At 46.3% G+C, this 24854-nt stretch overlaps 1 protein-coding gene across 6 annotated transcripts in view; it reads right to left on the reverse strand.

Annotated features, from left to right (window-relative positions):
• The window catches only part of PCMTD2 (protein-L-isoaspartate (D-aspartate) O-methyltransferase domain containing 2), a 62142-nt gene that overhangs the window by 19774 nt on the left and 17514 nt on the right, over window positions 1–24854 (reverse strand). For all 6 annotated transcript variants that reach the window (XM_054218039.1, XM_054218038.1, XM_054218042.1 and 3 more), the window contains 6 exons: window positions 15615–15686; window positions 7795–7866; window positions 7468–7539; window positions 4556–4627; window positions 2943–3014; window positions 1178–1347 (listed from right to left, as the gene is read on the reverse strand). In XM_054218039.1, the coding sequence (XP_054074014.1) occupies window positions 1178–1347; window positions 2943–3014; window positions 4556–4627; window positions 7468–7539; window positions 7795–7866; window positions 15615–15686 (530 nt within the window). The remainder of the gene's footprint in view (window positions 1–1177; window positions 1348–2942; window positions 3015–4555; window positions 4628–7467; window positions 7540–7794; window positions 7867–15614; window positions 15687–24854) is intronic.

The following is a 24854-nucleotide window of genomic DNA, read 5'->3' on the forward strand; positions in this document are numbered from 1 at the left end:
ACTCAGATATCAGCTGCCTGCATCGTTAGAGCTTTACGCTGAATTATGCATCGTTTGTCTTCTCCAGCTGGCACAATACCAGCGTAAAAGCCTAATGCCAGCAAAATCTTCCCACCAGGTGCTCTGGCTAATTTGACTGACACCCCACTGTGCGCCCGTGCCTCAACCAGAACAAATTTACATTAACTTTGTTTAAAAATACACGGCTGTACCGTGGCAGCGGGTATGTGCTGGGGACACCTCGTCGTGTGGCACATCCACTTGCAGCGGATCCCACTCCATGTGTCCCCAGCTGCTTTCTCTAGACCCTTCCTATTCCCACCCCCCCCAGCCCTGAGGTTATGGACCCATTTGTGCCAATTCAACTCTTTGCATGGCTGTGCCCTAAATTAAGCTATGAAATGGTCAAAATTTTTTTAAAAAATAAGATCATAGGGGAAAAGTAGAATTCAAGGGAGGGTTCTTCAAAATCCGACTGATCTCACACATCTGGCTCACAGCACGGCCATGACGGGCATATCCAGGAGGGATGCTGGGAGCTGGCCCGGGGGACTGGGAACATCTCACACTGACTCTACCAGCAGTGAAGCGTCAGGGAACCGCAGCCTGCTGATGCCCGCGCTTAGAAGTCGAAGTTTTATCTTCTTCTACATGAAATATTTAACTTTGGGATTTTTCAGAACAAAACCTTTCATTTCAAAATGGCGTTTTTCAGTGAGAAATTATCTAAATGGAAAGACTAACTGCTTAACAAAGGCAATACATTGCCACAGCCAAACAAAGCATTCGGCTACGGATCTACTAAGAGTTTGCTTAGGCTTTCAGTTGTGTTTCCAGCCTCCCCTTCTGTTCAGCCCAATATGGGACATTTCTTCTAGTTGCTGGTTTAACCACTGGCCCCAGTAGGTCCTTTACTGGTCCTACTCTACCTAAAAACCAAGACAACACCTGCCAGCTGAAACAGAGCTGCTGCCAACCCCCACGCGACTTTCTCCGCGTTATCCTGATAACTCGCATGACCCCGCTGGGACTTTCCCATTTCAGCAGTAAAAGGATGGAGAAAGCAGGATGCCAGGGCAGGGAAGAGGGAGGGAAAGGGGTGGAGGAAGCGATTCCCAGACCAGAGCCCAGCTCCACGGGCTGAGGGTGGCCGGTGGAGGGCTTTGACCTCGCTCACCGCAGTTAAACTCCTGGGCCGTCAAGGTGACGATGGAGCGCCCGTGCAGCTCCCGCGGCGCCTCGCAGGTGGCGGCCGTCTGGATGCTGCCCTGCTCGGCGTATTTCCTCAGCAGCTCAGCCAGCCACATCAAGTCGCAGTCGCAAAGCAAGGCGTTGGAGTCCAGCCGCCTGCAAGACCGAGGAAAAGGCAGGTCATTTCCCAGCCTCTGGCAGCTGCCTCCTTCTCCGGGACATGGCGGGGGAACAGTCCTCCAGAGCGAAGGATCACCTGGCTGTGCCTCCCCGCGTTGCGTTATATCCCAAGTGAAAATTTGAGATATTTCATTCCCACAATGTTTAAATAGGATGCTTAACCACGTCAGAAGGATTTTGTTGAAAAACTATCATCTCCCATCAGCCGTTCCAGTTTCAAACGAAAATTATTCTTTCAAACTCTATTATGTATTTTGGGCTTAATTTGAGGCACAGAGACACACTGAAATATTGGTATTTCCCCCAGGATGGAGATTTCAGCCTCTACTGAATTCTGTAAGAGCAGCAGACAATACCACCTCTGTCAGAGCTTTCTATGCTCTTTCACTCTCAGCTCAAAAAAAATCCCCCTTGATTTTAGCGTGCATCGGATCACCCTCTGTCTGTGCCCAGCTGCCAGAGGCTGGAGCATTCCTGCACAACTATAAGAACTTTTATTACTGCAACGTCGCCCTGAGCCATGCCGAATGGCGCACTGGTGACCTCCCTGCGCGCCCGTGCTCTTCCCTCCACTGACCTCATCCCCATGCGCAGTGCTATGCACAAGGACGAATAAAGATTACAGGGGGATTAGTCGATGCCCCCTTCCCCACTGGCAGTTTTACAGGAGATGGGCCAGGGCCATTGGAATAAAAAACATGGAAGAAAGGTCTAACGTTTCCAGGGACAAACATTTGAGAATGTGAGATTTCACACAAAGCCCCGACGGAGCATTTCATAGACACCCCACCTTTTTCTCTGACATGTACAGGCAACATTTCACAAGTTATTCCCTCTTAAAGAGAAGTGAGGAATTTTACCTGCTTGCAGAAATCATGGAGGGCTGCAGTGAGAAACGCATTATTTTCTCGTAGTTCAAAATCATGGCAGAACACCAAAATTCTGTAATTTTTGCTTTTTTCCCCAACACACGTCATAGAACTTATTTCCAGGGATCATAAAAGACAAACAAAGCAAAGTTCGGGGGGGTTTAAGCAAGCAAAAAGTAAGCTGAAAAGACAGCCAGGTTATGTGGGAATAATACACCGAGGCATTTCTTCATGGGATAAGAATCATGCACCTCGGCACCCCTCTGAGTATTTTCAATCTCTAGAAAAAAAAGCCTTTTCTTTTACGACTATGACTTTTCCTTCCCTGTTAGATACTGATCTGAAGACACGACCGAGGTCATATCTGTGACTTGGACTTCCTACATTTTCGAAGGATGTTTTATGGGTTCAAGCTGTGTAGGACAGCAGAGGGTTGTGAGGACTTTCCAGGAACGTTCATTCCTGTGGTATTTTTGGGCTGTAAGAAGATTATAGTTAGATTATAATTAGACGCTACCATGAAGAAACCACTAACTGGTTAAATGAGCTTTCACGTCCAATCAAAACTGTTTTATAAACTTCGCAGCGGCCTTAGAAGTGCAACAACCGAAAGCTTTGCCAACCAGGCGCATTTTTGCTCAGGTCCAGGCCATCTGATCAAAGATAAACAACTGCTCTTTGCAGGCAATGTTTTTTACTTACAGCCGTTTGAGGGATTCCAGTTGAGAGAATGTCCCTGGATGAATCCTGGAAATCTTGTTGTTGTGCAAGAATCTGCAGTGGGAGAACCCATGCCAAAACATTATTCAGTATTTGCACTACGCGGATGGTAACATCCCAGGTCAAAACTCAGTTTAAATACAAAGTCTGCTCATCAAAACGGAGCTTGCTTTTTAAATTTACTGTGGTTGTTTCCACGAGCTATAGGGATTTCATCCATTTGCAACTGCAATGCAATACGCCAAAGCGGAGAGCGGGTGTGGACTGGAAACAGTGACTCAGAAACGTGATGTAACAGGTTTAAACTGGAACCTTAAAATTAATCTGCTTCATGCTCTGCAAAGGGAGGAGAAAGGGCATGAAATCCCCCCAGACTGGACCCACCCTGTGTTTTCTGCGCCTGGGTCAGCTCCAGCTTAGAGGGGACCTTTTCTTTTCACCCCTGCAGAAGAGACGGCAGTTTTACAAGGGCAGGCACTGAAGTAAGGCTCCAGCAGAAGATGCTAGACTAAACGTAGTCATTAACCCAAATCCATGAGTAGATCTAATTCAGACAACAACAGCCTAAGCTGGGTTTATCTCCGAAAAAGGTGAAGCAAATTCTCACTTCCAGAGTCTCAGCACACAGGTGAGACTCCCCAGTTCTTAGAAAAAAAAAAACGCTGATTGCCCTAAAATGCATCAATGGGGACGAAGATGGGATAATTAACTCTCCATTCCCATAACAGAGGGGGAAATTTCGTCACATCAGTTACATCTAAAACTCGTAAGAGACCATTGACAAAAGATAGGAAGCAATTTTAGTAGATGGTGGAACAGGAGAGAAACGCAGAAGGAGCACAGCTTGCATGCAAATGTCTGCACACACACGTGTACGCGTGAGTTCCGCCTAGCTGGATGCTGACAAACCTTCCCCTAAAATTTAAAACCAGAATTTTTGTTGGATCAAATACAGAGACTGAGAACAGCCACGGCGTGCAGATCCAGGGCTGAATTTTCCTAATGGTGTTTGGATCCCATGATTTTCTTTTCCCGTCATGTATGGACGTAAGGCACATTCCCATGCAGCACCAAAGGGTCTGTTGGTTTCACCATGGAGTGGGAAACATCATGAGAACTTTCGTCCTAGTGGCTACATTACTATTAGAAGCAATTCTGGGGAGCAGGCGCCGCAGGACTTTGTTTCCTAACTGCTTTCAAGAAGAACGCGTGTTTTTCGTGTTAGATTTTCTTCTTACTTTATTCCTTTTCCACCCCCTTTTTTTCGTACGCGCTGCCCAACACTGACTAATGTTGACCTTATGGTCAGAGTAAAATTTCAATTGGCTTGGCCAACTGTAGGGCTTTCTGCAGATTTACCCCTACTTAGGTGGAAACATGAATATAGCACAAGACGGGAAATTCCCTTCATACTCTCAGTAACCCTTCTACTTGGCAAGTACATAAAATCTCCTTCTTCAAGGAAGCTTCTTTTTGCATTTCCCTCCATTTTGAAGATCACACTTCATGCTACCAAAATGGTTAGATAAAAACAAAGGGATTTTTCCCCTTCTCCTCACCCCCTTACTCCCAAGAAAGGTCCCATCTTTACTTACAGCCTTTCAAGTTTCGGCAGGTCACTAAAAGTCTCCAGCTCCAGACTTTCCAGGTTGTTGAAATGCAGGTAGCTGCCGTGCAGAAAATCACAGAGGGCAGGGTTACAGATTGCAATTTAAAAGCTAGAAGATCGTTTCGGACCAATCCCCCCAACACCCACCCATTGGGCACCACACGTCTCAGGGCAGATGGGGAGAAGCCAGCGTTCACTTTAGCATCTCCGCTTTCCACGTGCAAACGCAGTAGCCAATGCTGTTTTTTCCCTATTCTGCCAATTATTTGCTCTTTCTATTAATAAATTAAAACACACAAAGAAAGAAGGACAGATTTGGTCTTCCCTGAAGCCCAAGACCACCACCATCGCTGTGAATTGCCTGTTGCGCTGTTAAGGGATGCCCATGGAGATGCAGTAGCAGCTGCTCCCATCTGAGTACCGTACGGGATCCTCTAGTGCCTTGGCATTCCCCAACACATCCCTGGATCATCAGGGAGGAAGAAAGGAAGGAACAGCCTTACTACAAGGCACTTGTTCCCAGCCTTGGAATTGCAATGTTTCTGAGTGGGATCATGAGTTTGCTGAGAGTTCATTTGTAGAAAAAGGCCCTGAATAACCTGTTCCTGTTTGTTGCTGGAGGTTGGACTGGAGACACCCAAAGGTCTCTTCCAGCCTGCGTTTGTCTGGGATTGTAGCAGGGGCTCCCAGCACGTGCATCCCCCCAGCACGGGCAGAAACGGCTGCCATTGGGCTATTCTCTTTCTGCGGAGGGAAGGCGGAATCTCCAAAGACAGAGACGGTGCAGTCCCTGGTGCAGTCAGCTGGAACACTTGGATCCAAATGGCACATTAATGCGAACAGCCCACTTCTTGCTAATACAGGTTAATATTTTTAGTTCCATTGAAATCTCAAGCGTGACCTGCTATTCCAGAGGCCTGGGAGACCTTCTGCACTGCCCCGGGTCACCCCTTGCCTTCAGCAACGGAGACCTGGGGTCTGCAGAGCGACGCACCGCGACACCTGAGACTCCCTGTTCCCATTCACCGGCACAACTGACACATTCCTGACCTTTACGTGCACTTCAGCACGGTTTCAAAGTTGCCTAAACTCTTCTCCCTTATTTCACACAGGCATAAATTTCACAGCAGACGCTGATTAATCACGGATCTACAAATACTCATTCTGCTATTGTAGCTGAGTGCATTGAGAAATAATTGCCTAAGCCGCCACATGGCTGTTTGATTTGTAATGGAAGGATTCATGATAAATGGTCCGCTATCAAGAGCGCAAACCGAGAGATGGTGACTCAGATTCTGCAGCGGAGGGCAACAGCGGGGAGAGACGTACGCGCTTTAATAAGTCTCAGATGTCTCCTGTCATTGCTTTGGACCTGGAGGAAAGCATCTGATACCGTCCATCAATCGGGTGCTACTTTTTCTTGAAAAGCTGGCTTGTGGGGTACAGAAAACGGGGTAGGATTTGAGCAAAGCTAATTCTTTTGGAACCATGCCTGCCCGGGATTGAAAACAGATGGGACTTTCAGCGGGTTGTTTGTTGGTTTTGTGGGTTTGTTGTTTTTTTTTTTCCTTTTATTCATGACATCAAGTCTGGAACGCTTATTGTTAAAGTATCACTCTGGCCAGCATCATCTCCTCTCTAAGCATAGCTGAGCCGGTATCTCCTTCCTATTTCTCTCCCAGGCATCCTTGCTGAGCCGGCTGATGAAAAACCATCTTGTATCCACGGCTGGTAGCACACCTATTATTGAGCTTGCCTAAAACTTCCCGTTAGACTCTGTCCGCTTGTGCTGCAGCCTAGAGAACAAGCCGAAGCCTGTCCCTTTTACAGCAAAATCCTCAGTTATGTTCCAGCCCTATAAACACTGTCATTTGGCACAATCCATGAATTAGAACGCTTTCACCTTTGGTCCCAGTTCTCCAGTGATGCAAATAATTCCTATACTTCAAACATCCATGCTCACACTCTCGCCATATGTACACACGTATTTACACACATGCACATAATATATCATGAGCCCGGCATGAAAAATCCAATCCCAGTTTATCAAGACGCTTTAGAAGAGTCAGACCTCAGTCTTCCCATCTCGCCTTGAGCACGGAGCACAGAGTCAAACCCCAAAACGTCTTTCAATAAACAGCACAGATTTACAATACACAGAAGGGGAGCAAATAAGGACTGCCAGAGTGTCACCGTGATGGGCTCCAGCTGCCGGGAAAACATGGGAGGCTCCTTTCATCCCAGAGTGCCAGGCAGCTTGGAGGGAAGGTCATTACTTTGGTTTTTTGGGTCCATCATCTTCCCTCCATTGCAGTTTCCAGATGCTTTACAGCACGCGAGCACCACCATCACTCCCCCACAAATACCCCGCAGCCCCAGCTCTCAGCTCGCACTTCATCCATTTGTTTTCGGCAACGGTTTGGGTAACAGAGAAACTCAACCAGCTCCCTCCGTTCAAGCAAAGAGCCAGATCCTACTGGCTGCTCCAGGAGTCCCAGCAGACACAAACACAGCAGGCCAGCTGCCTTCTGCTTCAAGCCATCCTACAGACCCCTATCTCCTCCCATCGTAAGGTCCTTGGATGTGAAGGGAATCAGAAGCACAGCTGGGCTCTTCCTATGCTCCAGAGGTTTAGGGTCAGGAGCAAAATTATGGGACGTCAGTAGGAAGAGACCCCAGCATTAACTAACCAAGATCATACTGGGACCAGCTGTTTTCAAATGAAGCCAGTGTAGTCTTGCAAAGCCGGATGATAAAAGAGCAGAAGCCTCATCCTACTCCTTGCTAAGTGTCTGGTACTCTCCACTACTGGAACCACAGCGCTTGGGTTAGAGGAGCCAATAAATCAGCTCTCATGCACACCACACTCAGTGACAAACAAGGCTTGTTTGTACTTACAGCTGTTCCAGAGAACGGAGCCCGTTGAAGGCATGTTGCTGGATGCTCTGAATTTCATTTTTATAAAGGTAGCTTTCAAAAGGAGAGAAAAAAAACCCAACATTAGGCTAACTGATCAGCAGTCGTGTTTTAAAGAGACACAGGAAAACAGCTGTGAACCTCAACCCAGCGCAGAGCTTGCTGACTGGATTCAAGGGCAACGTTTTATAGCTGTGACATGAACATCCAGGAATTCTGAGCACCAAAAATACGTCCTTGACCAGCAAACATTAAAAGTGGCTTGTTAAATTTCAAAGAGGTTAAGAAATTACTGAGCTATCAACTCACAGGTATTTCAGGTTCTCCAGATCTTCAAAGGATCTTCTCACAATTTGTTTTATTTGATTATTGTTCAGCAGCCTGTTCAAATCAAGAAAGAAAAACACAACCAGTGAATTCAGCGCACGTGAGACTTGTGGCATTTCTGTTCCTGGAGGCCCACTGAAAAATCCTGAGCCCACGTCTCACACAGTTTAAGACTGGAATGGGTTAGCAGATCAAAGCTTAGGTACTCGCACCAGCTAAGTCAACGAGAAGGTTTCTTGCCCAGAGGTGCCAAGTGCTTCCAATACGTACAATGTTCAAAGACTTTTCTTTACCTTTTGCCACAGTAGTTTTCAGCCAAAGTTATAACTTTGGCCGGGAAAGGATGAAGGGAAGTGAGAAAAGTTATAACTTTGGCCAGGAAAGGATGAGGGGAAGGGAGACAGGCAGAAGGAAGTGGATGGGAGGGAGAAATTAAATCACTGCTCTTGTACAAGCGCAACAGGTTTTGAAGGTGCAGGGTTGTGTTCAACAACGTGTGAGCAGGAACATGCAGAGACAGTTTTTAAGAGCACAAATGCAGTTTAAAATACCAGTTCACAGTGGAGTTACAGGAGTTATAAAATGTTCTGATCAGTTTGTATACAAATACGTACAAATTAAAAAGAAATAAATACAGATCTGACTCGTGAGGGTATTCAGAGACAGCCTCTTTCGATCTAGAGAGAGCCTTGGGCCAGATTTTAGTACAAAACCTATGGACAACATCACACTGGCAAGCAATCTCCGACTTGTATGTGCAGTTGCCATGACTGGGCATGCAAACGCTGGCCGGTGCCAACGACCAGAAACACAGCTCAACCTTCTCATAACCACGCTGCGTGCAACAGCGGCCACCACGCAGCTGAATGGCTACAAAAACCTCCTCTGCAACCGCTGCCAAGCCCAACACTGAGAAAACTAAATAAATCACTTATAAATAGCTCTTCATAATAGACGACGTTTAACTGTTCATCGTGGCTGCCTGACCACACTCCTGTGGGTCTTTCACCGTGGTACCCCACTGATGGTCGTACCTGGCAAAGCTCGCTGCGGCCGCGGAGCTGGTGGAGCTTACAGCCCAATAGCTCAGAGCAGGGATTTCACTGTCGACACTTAGTTTTAAAATTCCTACATGGAGATATGGATGGAGAGGAGAGCTGCGACCGTGTACTGCAAAGATTTCTTTTTCTAGGGTTGTAGGAAAAACTGCTCTTCCCTCTGCAAGCAGCCAGACCTTACAATGGTGGGTCAAATTCAACACGTGCATTGCACGTGCATTTTCTATTTTACAAGCTCCTTTTTGTGATATCCATGCTCCTCAGAAACGATCTGCCAGCAGACAGCAGGTGAGGAGACAGTTCCACACTTTCCCAGCAGTAAAGCCCAATCTTCTGTCCCATTTTGCTGGAGAAACTAGGGTGGGCAGGGCATCAGCCAGCCCCTGGCACTGCAAGAAAAGGTCCCTTCCTGGCAAGAACACTTCGTGGAGGTAAAGGATGGAGATAAAACACAAAGAGATGGGGAAAAATGGAAGAAAATGTGTGGGAAAAGAAGATGAAAATAAAATCAAATGCCTCAGGGATGCAAAGATAAAGGTGCCGGAAATATATTATGGCAGCTTCACACATTACCACCAGGCAACTGAGTCACACCACCTTTCCACCACCTTGTTCTCAGGCAGAGTATTACATTAAGGGTCCAAAAAGCACATAAGAAACTTGAGTGCAAAGAAACCTTTGGAAATCAGAACAGTAAGGGTTTGTTAAAAATCTCACTACCTTTGATTTGACCATCCTCTGTTGACCAGCTACCCTGCCACCACGGATGTGGTGCCACATCTGCACGTTGCCAGGGATGCGGACAAGCAGCCCGAAGAGGTTAAGGCAGAAAGTTGCTGGAAAGTTTCTGCACAGCTGGAAGCAATGGCTCAATACACACGGCTGAGGTCAAACAGCCCGATTTCACTCATATGGATGCAAAAATGATGTCAAGTCCTTGGAACACACGATCCTGCTTTGACAGCCAGATATGCTGAGTGGAAATACAGCCCCCGAACACCAACCCAAAGGTTTATTTGAGGATTGAACACCCAAGGACTGGAAATAACTGCTTGAGAGCGGCGCGGGAGAGGGCTTTTATCTATTTACCCACAGGACAAAGACAACACAGGCACCGACCGTGCGCGCTTCCTTCCCTGCCCTCTGCCAGCGCGCTTTCATCTGCAGCCAGGGGAGGACGAAGGCAGCTTGTTCTCTGTTATCTGATCCTTGGCTCTACTTCTGAGGATGCCAGATGCGCTGACAGACGGGTGCCAGCTCCCATGTCATTCCCACGGACGCGAGCACCCTGCCATGCAACCGCCATCCGCCGCCTGTTTCACAGGGGGCACGAGACGACGACCAGGTGAGCAGGTCCTGGAGGCAGGGTCACACCAACGGCACCACGACGGCCTGCACTCCTTCACTCACCCTTTGTCTTTAATGCAATGAGTTCGGACCAGGACTGAAGTCCAGGGGGGATTTCAAATTGCAACATGTTGCCTGACTGCGTTTTGGTGCTATTTAAAAGCATTAACCTAGTCCGTTTTTTTGTCTTGGCTGTTTAGGACAGTTCAAGGGGATGTAATCAGTGATCCAAGCCAAAGACGACAAATTCTGGAAGTTCAGATGGCATGCAGTACACAGGCCTCTTATCTCATCGTCTGATACTTAAAAATTTGTTCGTTGCCTGATTAAAGGTTAAAAAGCGTATGGAAGAAGCCATCTCTGTTTCCTGTCTCAGGATTCCCCATTGTAATAGGAGGATATGTTCTGGAAAAAACTCAAAAGTGAGATAATTTATGAAGTCCATCATAGCCCACATATTCCAAAATGCTGCTTTCAGAGAAATCCATAGACAAGACAGCGCATCTGGCTCCTAGAAAGACTTTAAATGGCTTGAGCACAGCTGTCTGCTCTCGACTCCTGTGCAATTCGCCCACAGGCAGAGAAATATGTGAAATCCTGGCATGACCTGGATATTGATCCCAGCTGCAATCAATAGCAAACCGCCCAAATTCCTGCTAACGTTAAAGAGGACTGAATGCTAGGATCTACTGCTAACCAGATCTGCTGGGAAAGCATGCTCTGGCAGACAGAAGCTGGAAAGATCATTATTGATGCGTGTCTTAACTCTACCCTTTAGCAAAACAAGCTAAATTAAAAGTATCAGAAGTACGTTTCTCAGAGCTTATCAAAAGATGGCAGAATAGTGTGGCATTCCCCTTCGTGCCAGCTGGTGAACTGGGCTCCAAATGAGGAGGTGGACTCAATCGTACAGGTTTTCTTCCTGAAAAATTCTTCTGAGATCTAAAGCACCATGAGATCTGGCCCAGATTCACTAAGATTCACTAACATTTTACATTCAGTTTCCTTTAGGTTTTATGTCCTGAGCACCCCTCCCTTCTCCTCCCCCACCCGCTCCCCGGGTTGCCAAGCACAGGCTTAAGTTGCATTAAATGAGTCGTTTTCTGTTTTGAAGAATGTATTAAATGATGTGACAGTACAGAATTCAGCCTCAAAATGTGTACTCTTTCCTCTTTTCGTTTGACAAACCACATGCTACAGTCATTGTGACATAACAGCTATTTTTTTCTTCCCACCATTAATAGGAATCATCACGTAGTGTATTTAAAGGGGGAGAAAAAGTGAGTTTAATGTTCAGCCATGCATCCTCCCTTGTTGACAGAATGATCTGGAATAGCCATTTCCCATATTTGAAGGGGAAACTTTTATTCTGAGATCCAAGCAGGCTCCGACATCCCCTCCTTGCTGGCAGGAACATGTTCTCTCAAGAGCTACTAGAGGGTTCAAGACAGAGCCTCCACATTACTCCTGTCATTCACCCTGAAACCCTTTACAAGCAGCATCTAAAGGAGAGCTGCAGTGCTCACCAGAAGTGCCTTTTGCTCTCAACTAAGTAGAAAGAGAAATATGACATGAGCAGGCCATCGAAAGGGCAAAGGAACAAGCAGAAGCACATATCACGGTGTGGTCTCCACAGAGTCCCTACTCTCTAGGATGCCCTTGCCACAGGCAGAACAAAATACATACCGGGGAAGTTAAGAATCAGTGCTTTGGTCCCAGGGTGGGACATTTCTACAGACAATGCTGGAGAGACTCAAGTAGCAACAACCATCTGGTCGCGATGGCCTTGGTTTGAAAGTACAGCAATCGACCAGTTGGGTCAACGTGGCTGGGTGCTGACCTCCTGCGGGAACACGTAAGGGGACAGTCATGCAGGGGTGTCGTCATCCATCCCCACCCGAAGATGACCTAAAGGAGAAAAAACTGGAAAGCAAGGAGACGCTACGCCTCGCCATGGGCTCGCAATGTGTTTGCTGCCTTCCCCAGTCCACCACCTGCTGTGAGCTAACGTTGGGGTAAGCGATGCGGCTGGCGCTGGCAAACTCAAGCCAAACATCTGTTGAGGAGCTGCGGGTATTTTGTGCGTGGCATACAAGAGGGTCTTCCCCTCCTTCTCTCTGCTACCCTTTTTTTTTTTTTACCGAGGGGACATATTAATGGTTTAAAAATGCACAAAGGACATCCTGACACCAACATCTGCATGGAAACTAAGAGCAAATAGGAAGGGATGAGGAAACCTTCAACTCTTAAGACCTTTAGGCAAGAGGACTTCTCCAATGCACACAACATTGCAGAAAGCCAACGAGCAAGCTCCCAGCGGTGCGGCATTTAGGACAATCGCTTATTACCTGTGGGACCAGGAATCCCCAGCCAGAAAAATAAAATGAGTGTATCTCTTCCACAAACAGACAGGGCTCCTGTTTTTAATTTTAAAGCAGTGCTCTGTAATTTATCAAATCTCCCACACCAGGGAGAGAAGAGAGGAGAGCCAGGGGATGGTTTGAGCTGTCAAAAAAGCCCCACTGGACGTTCACGGCAGGCTCCAATTCTGTCAGTCTGACAGCCCACCTCCCCGCATCCCACGCAGGCTACAAAGGTTTCCTTATCAGGGTGGTTTATAAACTGTCAAACTTGGACATACTACAGCCATCCTGCCCCTAAAGGAGGTGCAGAACAGAAGCTTCACCAGAATCTGCTGCCCTTCCTCTGCCAGGCCAAAGCACTGTTGGAAAAGGCTGTTTATTTGCTTAAGGAATATTAATTTAAGTGCCATGGCAGAAAGCTGCAAGCTCAGAGCTCTGCATATGGAACCTGAGCTATTCTGTCCTCCAAACCTCTTGCTTCAAATATGCTGGCCAAACTTTCCCGGCAAGTCTCTCTGGGATTTTAAAGGATTTATTCTCTTTATCGCTTGAAAACCTATATGAATCCTCAGGCAAAAGTTTATCATCTAAGAAACATCAGCAGATTCTTCAGCTCTTATCAGTTTTGATGTGGGAATTGGACAAACCAAAGCTCCTGGAGAACTAAATTTGCTTTAGGAGTGCGAGGTCTGACGTTCTTTCATTCAGTTATCAAGCTCCTCATCCGTGGGAGTTAACTACTACGAGTGTGAGAATAACCGATTTTTCCAGTTTGCTGGCCAAACCTGGAAGTACAACCAAGCGTAAGAAGTACTATGTGAACGGAAAGGTTTCCTTTGCAAAACCAGTTGATTTTCAGAATTCAAATATAAAAATGCAGTATTTTGTTAGAGCGGTGTTTCACCTAGTCCAGTATTCCAGCTCCGATGGACTAACATCACAGGACGGTGTTTAGGGAATGCAGGACAGCCTGTCCACCATCTGTGCAAAACACACTCCTCTTACTGCCTCGGCATCCATGATCACGAGGTTAGGGATGTTAGGGGGTAAATTCCTGCCTATTCCCTTCAGGATGGACTTTCATGGACTCGCTGTCCTTCAGGTCCCTGTCCAGGAGGGTACGGAGACAGAAAGCAAAAAGAATTGGACAAATTCATGGAGCATGAGCAGGTATCACGTACAGGTTCTCCACCTCAGCCAGGCTGCGTATCTATATCTAGCTTTAAGCAGAGTGGCAGGAGGCAGAAAGAAAGAAGCAGAAGTTCTTGCAGATGTCAGGGAACTGCCCAGACCGCGGCACTGGCAGGGCAGGAACTGGGAGCTCTTACAAAGCTCCGCAGGTTGGGTGGAGCGCCTCTCCAAGCGAAGGCTTGCCAGCATCCTGAGATTCCCCAGGGTTCGGCTGAAACTAGCCTGGCGGTCCTGCCGAGCTGCCTGCCAAACATCTGTCTGCATCACACAGAGATGACATAATTTGGAACGGTTTGTTTTCTCGACTCAGGAGAGCTTCAGGGGTGGAAGAGCAGGTCTGGAGATCACGATGCCTCAGCAGAGCTTTGTGATAAGGTAAAACCCTACGGACTCAGGCTCTGTTTTCTCCCTAGATATCTTGGTCACATTTATCACCCCCTCTCAAATGACAGAAATCCATCCAAAGTATCCTTTCTCTCTATTATTTTTGGTAATTAAGTACCACATGGTGCTGTTTGAGAGACTAACACGGGCTGTTCTTGTGCTCTGGATGAACAGCATCATCGGCAATAAAGGTTTCCACCACTCTGCTAGTTGACCACCTTGTCCTATGAGCAGGAGCCTGGGCCATGAGCAGGGTACTTTGAAGCCTCCTGCAGTCATGGTTTGGCCAATCAGTCCCACACACACGGTGGAACAATCTTTAGCAAATGTTGATTTTTAAAAGATAGCTATTGAGCAGGTCTCGATGATAAAGTCCTGCTGTATTCCCACTCTTTCTACAACTTCTTACAATTGACCGAAGGCCTTATTGCCCAGGTCTTCTTTACAGGATCAGGGACTTCAGATCTCTCAAGGTCAGACAGAAACCCTGGACTCTCTCTTGCCGTTTGGGATCATTAATGTACAAACCCCAAAAATACGAACGCCTAGCATGCAGCGTAGGTTCCCAAGCAAGTCGGTTTGCCTCGCAGAGAGATTTGAGCTTGGACCTGGAAATCTTACAGCTGTTAGCGCCATGTTACAGCTCGGATAATCAGATCTGAGTCTCAACAAGCCAATTACATCCAGCACAGTGCTGCGCCGACACGGCTTCTGTTCCTGATTTGGGAGCTGGTTTGTTTTCAGCTCCTTGGCTACACGATGCAGATGTACTCGTGTCTATCTTCAAAGCCTCAGCCTTACAGCGGCAAGAAGCAGCAAAGGCTCCCACTGTTTCCTTTGAGCAGAGTGAGAAACTCGTTAGCAGAGGAGTGCATTACACCGACGTGAGCACGCCTGCTCGGGCTGGGATGCAAGACTGAAGGAACTGCGTTCCACTCCCATTCCTACCTGCAGCAGGGTAAACGTAGGCATTTGTTCCAGGGCAAGGCTTAGGAACAAGACTGCATTTGGAAGGATGCGCTGTCACTTCGGTCAAAGTCATGTTGAGCAACTGATGTGATTTACGCGTTTGAGACGGTCATAGACTAGAAGAAAATTTTAACGCATCCCTCCGCTATCTTGATCCCAGGCCAGCTCGTTTTCATAGGCTGCTCTAAAGCCACACCTGCGGAAACATCCTCAGGCAGCGGCAGTATGCATCAGGATTTTTAATTATTTTTTTTAAAAAGACAGGTTAATTGCCAAAATGAAAGTTAGTAAAATGCACATTTAATTAATAAAAGGGTAAGAAACATGATCCTAGGTAGGACAGAGAGAATTTTAAAGCTTCAGTTGGATATGCACAACTTGGCTGAAATAACTAAAACATCAAGGCCATCTTCAAGCCAATCTAGCGGATAGTACTAACAAAAGTAAAAGATGGATTATCCTCAGTGCAGGATCACCGAGTGGAACTTACAGCGTGTTGAGGTTCTTCAGTCTTTTGAAGGCTCCAGGTTGTATCTCCTTGATGTGGTTGAAGCGTAAATCTCTAAAAGCAGAAAAATACAATCACTGCACTTGCGACATAAACAAGCCATTAGCAAACAGCATCGTCCACAGGAGGAAGGGAGGAGGGCTGCTGGGAGAGTCTGTCACACCAGGTCTACGTGAACTGAAGAATCATAGAATCATAGAATCTTGAGATCATTGAGTCCAACCAACCAGAAATGGAGACAAAGACCAGGGAAGGGAGTGGAGAAGGAATGGGGACGATGGCTTTAGAAAAAACAAGGACTGAAAGGACTCGAGTGATCCTCTCCACGAACACCGGAGAAGCTCTGCTGCTCAATACCCCAAGTTCACGTGCAATCACGCTTGCATCTCAAACTGATTTGTAGAGGAATGCACATCATCATGCGGACCCATTTTTTAGCTCCCTAGCCAAATTATCTTTGCCCTAAAATGGTTAAATCTGATCAAATAACCTCATGTAATAAGCATTTCACATTCTGCTCTGCAATGCTCCAAGAATCAGAACAGCTTATCGCTGCCTGCGTTTCAAATTTGTGCCAACTTCAATTAGAATTAGTGGAGTCCAGGGGATTCTGGCAAATTTCAAGGGCTGTCCATGTAACTACATCGACTTGGAGGCCTAAAACATGGATTTTTGATTGCTAATGAGATAATAAAATAAGAGCTAAGTGGTTTAACCTGGTTAACCAAGTAGAAACACTTCTATAGGGAATGTGCATTGATTTGGAACCTTCCACGGTCCACTGTATTATAACAATTCGCAGAAGACTGACAAATGGTTTTTTGCTGCTAGTTTCTATCCAAAGCACAACAATGAAGTTGCTTTATTTTCTCCTACGCTGCCCGATCTGTCACATTTAGAGAAAACGCAGCTATTTCTCTGTTTAAGGCAGCCTTTTAAGCGCGTTCGCTTGAAGAGGGAAAAACACGGGGATATGCTGAACTGCCCGTCATTCCGGTGGTAAATTACAGAGCATTTGGAGGCAGAGTTTAAAACAAGAATTCTACAAATAGCTACAAGTTCAACACTTACTTATTTTTAGAACAGACATCAACAAGAGTTGCGTTCGCATAAAATTAAGATTAGGAAGAGGGGCATTCATTGCAGGTGGCTGTACACTCAAAACCAACCGTGAGCAACCAAGGGGGCTGGAATACCTTTAAGCAAGAACTCGAGAAGGGGACACACAGTAAGTAAAGCTGATTTTATCTTAAGATGTAACGTTTCTTTAGCTTCACAGTTTGCAGAACTAGTTATTTTATGTAAAAAACAAATCCCACTAAATTTTCTTACTTTTTAGGCACAAAATGCACAGCATTTTTCCCATTTTTCCTTAACTCAAGTTACCCTGAAATATTAAATCTCTGCCTTGCTTCCCCTTTGTTATCACTGAATGCAACAGCACACACGCCAGGGGAAGTTGGCTTTTCTCTTGTGTTTTCCCCATTCTGTCACTTTTCAACTCTGAACAAAGGAAAAGGAAGACTAATGTAGGGAGAAGTCTCTCCCCTTTCTTCGTGGTAAGTATCGAACAGAGCAGAGTTAGAGGGCAGGAAGGAATACAGCTTCAATATTTAAAAAAAAAAAAAAAAAAAAAGTGTTGGAATTGTAATTTACAACCACCATTCGTCCTCTGCAAACTGCAGCCCCGAAGGATCATCCTTGGGAATTGCAGTTTTTAACGGTAACTTCCCCTTTGACATTTTGGGGTGTGTTTGGCTTTTACGTGCGTTGCTTCAAACGCACATTTCTTGCTCTTCTCGTTGGAAGGTGTTACATATCCCTCTTATCCCGACATATCTGATGTCGTAAATTTGAGGATATCTGTATGGATTTTTCAAGGCAATGGCTGACACCATAAAGCCAAATACAATTAAACATTGGCAAAGGTGACAGCACAACGCGCTGACTACTCTCCACGGCCTCGTTAAAAGAAAACGAGGAAAGACGAGACCATGAAGAAAGCTGAAGAAATGCAAACTTGATTTATGCACTGTAACGCACAGACACCAACCCTGCTTGCCCGGGGGGGGCTGTAAAGAGCGGCGTAATTAGTCCAGGCAGCTGTCTACAGGTAATAGGGAACATAACAAATAAATGGAAGAAATACACAGGGGTCAGGGCTGACGCTGTTCATGCTCATGGAAGGCAGCAGGGAGCAGGCGGTGAAGCGTAAAATATCACTTTGGGTCACAGGCTGCAGGTGGGGGAAAAAAAAAATCCGGCTATTTTAATGAACAAAGACAACTGCGATCCTTCACAGCCCAGCATTCACACGTAAGTGCACAGCTTCCACAGCTGAAACAAAAAGCAACACCCAGGACCACAGGTGACTGAAAACACCTCTGAAAACGCAGAAAAATCAACCACGAGCTCCTCCGCTCCCAGGGTTGTTTTCACTATGGGCCGCTTGCCGAAAACAGCTCCTTGGAAACGGTGCTGTGGGAGTTTGCGCCTGGACTCCAGCTCCCCAAGCAAGTCCGGCCTCCCAGGCGGGGGGTTTCTTCACCTGCGAGAACAGCAAAGCCCAGCGGGGCTGCAGAGCCCGGCAGCGGCGACCCTGTGACACCGACAGAGGTGCCACGGCTGTGGCTTGGCTGGACCACCTCTGAGCTGCTGAGAAGCGCATGGATGGAGAGATGCCTCCCGATAGCTCCCGCTGCTGAGCGAACAACAGGGGTCTGGTTTCATGCAGGAACTTTTCCCCTACACCATCCCCAAGGAGCACATAATAAAACTTAGCTTATTATTTCAATAAAATATCTCGATGTTTCTTCTGTTTTCTATTCCAGATAAGACCTTTAAATGAGTCCCTGGACCCCAGCTGTCTTGCACTCCCTTGGAAAGCTCGCTCTCCCGTTTACTCTTCATCTCACTAAGGCAGCAGCTTTCCCCACGGACAAAAAAAAAGGGAACTGAAACACTGCATGTCTACTCCGAGCACTTCATTTCAAGAAATGATGTGAATTAACTGGAGAGAATCCAGAGGAAAGCAATGGGAATGATCTGAAGTCAAGAAAACATGACAATGAAAAGAACTGCAATGGCTTATTCAGCCACAGATACAATAACTATGTCAGCACATTGCTCCAAATAGAAAAGGGCAAGTCACTGGCTAGAACTGTAGATTCAGATTTTTATATTCTTTTTTAAAAAAAAGCAAGGCTAATGAAACACTCAGGTGGACTGCAGGTGAGACAGTCGCTAGCCGCACACGCTTAGGTCGTGGGGATCCTGGAGGCAGAAGGAAGGACTAGACTATTTTGCTCCCTGTACCCAAGAAAGCAGTAAAAAGAAGTTAGTGTGGATGTCCCTGCACAGCAAAGCAAGCCCCTGGAGGCCGAGAGGAACCCACACCTTCCTCCTTACCACTGCACTTAAAAAAAATGACTTTGGTTCCTCCATAGTGTTTTCCCCCAGCCCTTGCCTTACCCGAAGCTCGGCTGGTAACGAACGCCGTGAAGGGCTGCACTGGGAAATTCCTGGCTTGCGTGTATTTGAGAACATTCCCAACAGAGCTTGTCCCCTCTTACACAGAAACGCCTGTTTCTCTCTATTCCCAGGGCATTCACTCTGGAAACTTTACGTTTCTTTTCACCAACAAGTGTGCTTTTTTCCCGGGACCCACCACAGGGCTTCTCCCGTGCCAGCCCGTTCCAGCTGCCGTGTGTGCCAGCAGCTGGGCTCCCTCACTCCCGCCTGCTTCCTTCCACCTTGGAATTTGCAAAATGAGGGGAAAAGAAAAAAAAAAAGAAAAAAAAAAAAAAGAATCCCTTGTGATTCAACTCTCCTCCACATTTTCAAAGCGGCTGTCTGGATTTACCAGATACCTTTCCACAAGGAACAACAGGAATAGCTGCTGCTGAAGGATCTCAGATCCTTTTCTACTGTCACCTCTGCAGTGCCTGGAGGCCTGGGAGCGTCCTGCAGAGAACCAGACAATCGTAGGATAGTTTGGGTTGGAAGGGACCTTTTAAGGTCATCTAGTCCAGCCCCCAATACTGATCACACAATACCGATCCCGCCGGACAATACCGGCTTGACGGGCTCAGCAGAAAACCTCACCAAACCCTCATCCCAATGCACCATAGCTTTGACAGAAAACCCGGCTGGGATACGTGGGTAATTTAGGATCTGCCACTGAAATAACTCACCTTTGCTGACTCTGGAAACTCTTAACCCCGTTGCAGAGGCTGATCAAAAAACCCCCGGAATTTGCAAATGGATGAGGAAACAGGTCTTTACAAAATGACACTGGAATCTTTCTGATCCTCTCAGCTGCTATCAGAACAATCACTCCTGAAAGCATCGTGTTAAATAATTAACAGCGATTAGCATATAAAGCAATCAATGGCTTTTACAAGAAACTTCCACTTCTATTTAATCTATTTAGGCTTTTACAGAATCATGTATTACTATGTTAACTAAGCAGATAATTAGCTACAAGAGGTATTTTACTGCAGTTCCACGGAAATTGCTGGGTTTTGTTTCACTGAAGCATCTTTTGTGTTAAGAACATTGTGCACAGCAATGATGCTGGCGGTTCTGGACCATTTCACCCAGAACTGGTTGAGTAAGTGGCAGACACTCAATCACTATCAACAAAGAGGCAGAGAGTAAAGGTGGTTTTACAGAGATAAGACATTGAGGTTCCTCCCAGTGTTTCCTGGGGAAGGGAGGGCGTGAAAGAAATCCTAAATGCAATTTGAAAGTCAAGTTTCCCCGTATATAAGAGCCAGAGCATTTATCAGAAAGATGATCATTTTTCTTACTTATCCACAGAACATCGGAGTCCGCTCTGCAGGTTTCCCTGTCCTGCCAAACAGCTCCAGAACTGGCAGGAAGGGAAAACAGCCTTGCTGAGATAGAAATGAAGTCTTCCAGACTCACTGTCATCGGCTCCCCAGCTCAGGAATGTCCTTCTCACACACGAGTCCGCAAATGGCTTTAATAAATGACAACCTTCAACTCCCAACCCCTACATGGCCAGCTGAGCGTTGCCATCTCTGTTAGACAGATGAGGAGGCCGCAGGGAGGCTCGGGGCTGGGGGATTTTCCAAGTCTTGGCTATTTTGGGGTGTACCAGCTTAAGACATCAAGATTTGACTGTTCGAGGAGCAAAGAGGAAGGAAAATATGTTCAGCATGGAAATACTAGTTAACCAGATTATACGATCAGGGATGGAACACAGAAGAGCAAGCAGATGCAGAGGTTCACGCTGCAGAACAGGCTGTTGTTCTCTGTTGCACTGCTTACATTTTAAAGTTTTCAGGATGGGCACACTAGATTTTAATTACGGAATTAACCACAGGCATTCCTGAAACCAGCTTTTTAAGATTTCAGCTCCCACAAACAGGGATCAGATTTTCGAAAGGGCTCCCTCTGCGTCAGCTGGGGCAAGCCAGTAACTCAGCGGTCACCGCACCAGGCTGTTCTGGTCCCACCTTTTCTCTGCACAGAAGCTGGCGTCAATGTTGCACTTCACAGCCTGGCCCCGAAGGCAGTGCCAGGGCAGGAGGGGGCCGCTGGTGCTTCATCCCTGGTGGAATCATCTCATCCACAGCCACAGAGCATCCCTTTAGCTCTTGACAGCAAAGGCAGGAGCAAAGAACACCTTCAAAACATAGTTTTGGCCCTGGACACATATTCAAGGAGGGAGATTACACTGCAAACTGTTGACCTCATCGATCTTAGATAATTTGAGCTATTAAGCATTAGCAGTGGGGATGGAGATTAGGGTCTGATTCTAATCAAACCAGCTAAGTCTACTCTTGAGCATTCATGTCAGCAAGGAGAAGGATTCTTTTAACCTAATGCATGTTTCCTTTGCACCATCTTTTCAAGACATTGCACACATCAAGCGAAGACAACTTTCCCTCCTCCTGATGTTCTGACCCTCATTCTGGAAGGAGTAAAAGACAAATTTCCCAGTGTAAAGACGTATTTACCTTTTTCATTGAGTCCAAGAAGCAGTAGCGCCATGCCAGCTTAAACAAACTGCTGGGGCACTCTTTAATATCAAGTCTTGTGTAGCACAAGTGTAAGCTTTATTCTTTCTTAACAGCATGACCATTTAAGTCTTTACCCAGAACACACACACATTCTTTCACCAAAAAATACTGACTTCTCCTTATAAAGCACAGGAAAAAATCCTGGTACACCTAGGGGGAGGAAGGATGCGGTGAGGTCAATGAAAATGCAAATACTCAAGCGGGAACCAGCTGATGAAGCACTGTGAAGCGCAGCGAAGGCAGGATTTCTAAATACTTGAGGCAGCTACAATCCCAAGAGTTAGGATGTTTTCATTAAAAGATGTCAGAATGTTTCTAGGAAGGAAAATATGTTTAAAATACCTTCTCTCCCCATTTTCCTTCCAATGAAGGGACTTCTATAAACAGAACACACAGAAGGCTTTGGTCACCTCTAAAAGGCTCAATGAGGATTAAATACTAGAGCAAAAGAAGGCAGAAAGAGATCACACCTGGCACATCCAGAGCGTGTGGGTGTGCGTTTAATGCCTGCATATAAGTCTATCACACGCAGAGGAAATGAGTAATCCATTCTTCAACCCAAAGCGCACGACAGAGACCGCAAAGGGAACAGCATTTCCAAGAAACTCATTTGCTCGGTAAACCTTTCCCCAACAAATGTATAAAGTTCCTTCTCAAAACTGTTCCTTAAGACAGAGCGGGAGAGCTACACCCTGTCCTACCGCCTTCCCTACTGCAGTGCAACGACCTGCGGGAGGACGAAAGGAACCGAGCGGCCACCAAACAAGCAGCACGACGACCAAGGGAAACAAAACTTGCCAAGCTGGCCATGCCCAATTAGCAACCAGGTCTGTGAACAAGTGGGTCACCTTCAGTTCATGCCAGCGATGAGTTCAGATCCCAGATACCGCGCCGCCTTTGCTTGTGCCCTCAGCTATGCTTGTCTAGAAGGGCTCATTCATTATGTGCTATGCATAATGCAGAAAGGAGAATAACCACGGATAATTGGATTGCAAGCCATTAGCTGCCAGCCAGAGGGGAACTTCTTTCCATAGATTTCTTCTACTCGTGCCCACACATTTCAAAGTTTATTGTTTCAAATGTCACACTGTAGAACAAATGACTTAGAAGGTTAAAGACCTATTGAAATTTTCTGAGTCTATGTTTCACAGCTGTTCCCTTCTTTGGGCTGCTGGCAAAAAGAACTGCTTGAATCCCAGCGGTAACCAGCAGATCACATCTGGATAATCAGGTTCCAGTTGAACAGACAGCATCCAAAATACGTTTGCAGTTGTACACCATGAATTTTTATAGATTACTTATCTGTACACGTGTAGCCATTCCTGCCATCCTATTCTCTGCCCAGGATGAAATGAACAGACTTCATTACCAAAGACAAATAGTCTATTGCTAAAACCAGACACTGGGCCAGATCCTCAGCTGCACCCAGCTGGGACTGGGAAGGGAGGAGGGAAATGGCGACCAAAGAGGAGCCAGTAACAGCTCATCAATCCTGGAACTGGTTCCATGCCAACCCCAGCATCGCTCGGAGAAGGCTATGGGCTGCTCCAAGTTACGCCAGCTGGCTACAGCCCCGAGGGGGCCATCTGCCAACGGGGCTCGTTGAAGCACAGCGTGTGCCGGCTAGAAGACTTCCCCACTCTTCAAGGATTGTTAGAGAGAGGGTGGCACGGAGTCATGGAGGTCAGAAAGTCCCAAACTCTCAACTTCAAAGCAAACTCCATCTGGAAACTGCAGCTGTTCCAAGAGGGAACCGAGCTGGAGCCTGGGATCGGCGTTTGTATCTGCAGTCACAGACTCCGTCCTATTCATACCAAAGGGCAAATGTGGAAAATATCACAATCCCACATTTTCTACTCAGAATAACTCCATGATCAAGACTATTCCTGCTATAATTCTGAATGTTCACTCTGACACAACGGTCCTCCCAGGAGAAAGATTAACATACCAAAAAGCTGGACCAGTCAGGGGCTTGGTTAAGAAGGATTCTTTGATCTTTCACGATTGAAAAAAGTTTAATTATTCAAATGCTTTTTATAACAGATACAACGGGATGCTGGCTGGCAAATGCATTTACATACATTAGATCTCCAAGATAACCAGAAAGTCAGGATTTTTACTTGCCACACACCACACAAAGGCACATGATCTGCCAACAGAGAACACTTACCAGGCTCATGTGGCTTTGCATCTATGGGGAACTCTGCTCATCAGTATGAGTTTTGCTTATAATTATGCAGGCAGTATTAAAAGAGAAAAAAACCAGATAAATCTCCTTAAAAATACTGATCGATAAAGGAAGTAATCTCATTTTGGAATATTACTACTTTTAGATCTCATGCCTGTACCCTTTAGTTAATGTTTAAAAACCCTATCTCCCATTCAAGGCTATGCCTGTCACGTTAAAATAAACAAATAAGCTTTCCAAATTGTTAAGCAGGCAAAACACGGACCATTTACAAGCAGTGTATGTTCAAACCAGTTAGAGCTGGAGAGAGGGAATTAGGCTGACTGTATACAATGCACAGGAAAACGTGGCCACCTTTCTAGATTGAGTTTTCCGGACAACTAAATGTCCCTTACTTTATAGGAAGATACTACCTGGAATTTTACTAAAGCTGCAAGGACAAGCACAGAAAGTATGAAGTGTGCTGTCGGCAGAGGGCATTTAGAAATCCACCATTCCAGTACTGAAAAAAAGTTGGTGACCACAGTAAATTTCCCAAATTCAAAAGATCACTACCAGAAACACACTCAGGCAATCCAGTGTGAGAGTAAACGTCTCACTTCAGAGAACAGAAATCAAGCTTTACTGAGCTCAGACATATCCCAGTTCGGCCAAACCTTTCCCCCTGCTAAAATCTATGTTTAAACAAGGAGAAACACGTTATTTTGCTAAAATCCAACAGTGTAAGGGTATTTTAAATATTTCAGTATTTCAAGATGTAGGGGGATAAGGAGGGAAAAAAGCGTAGTGACCATGTGGAGAGTCAGACTCTGCAAGTTGCTGTACGAGCAGATAACCCCTACCCAGACAAGAACTGCCCAGTTTCAGAGTGTAGAATCACCGCTCCATCGCCAGCCTTGGGGGAGAGCAAGTCCAGGATCTGATCTGCCCCATGGCAGGGGGACTCCCAAGTGTAACCAGTTTCCCCAACAGCACAGCTCTGGC

The sequence above is a fragment of the Rissa tridactyla genome, chromosome 12 (assembly GCF_028500815.1).
Source record: "Rissa tridactyla isolate bRisTri1 chromosome 12, bRisTri1.patW.cur.20221130, whole genome shotgun sequence".
NCBI lineage: Eukaryota > Metazoa > Chordata > Aves > Charadriiformes > Laridae > Rissa > Rissa tridactyla.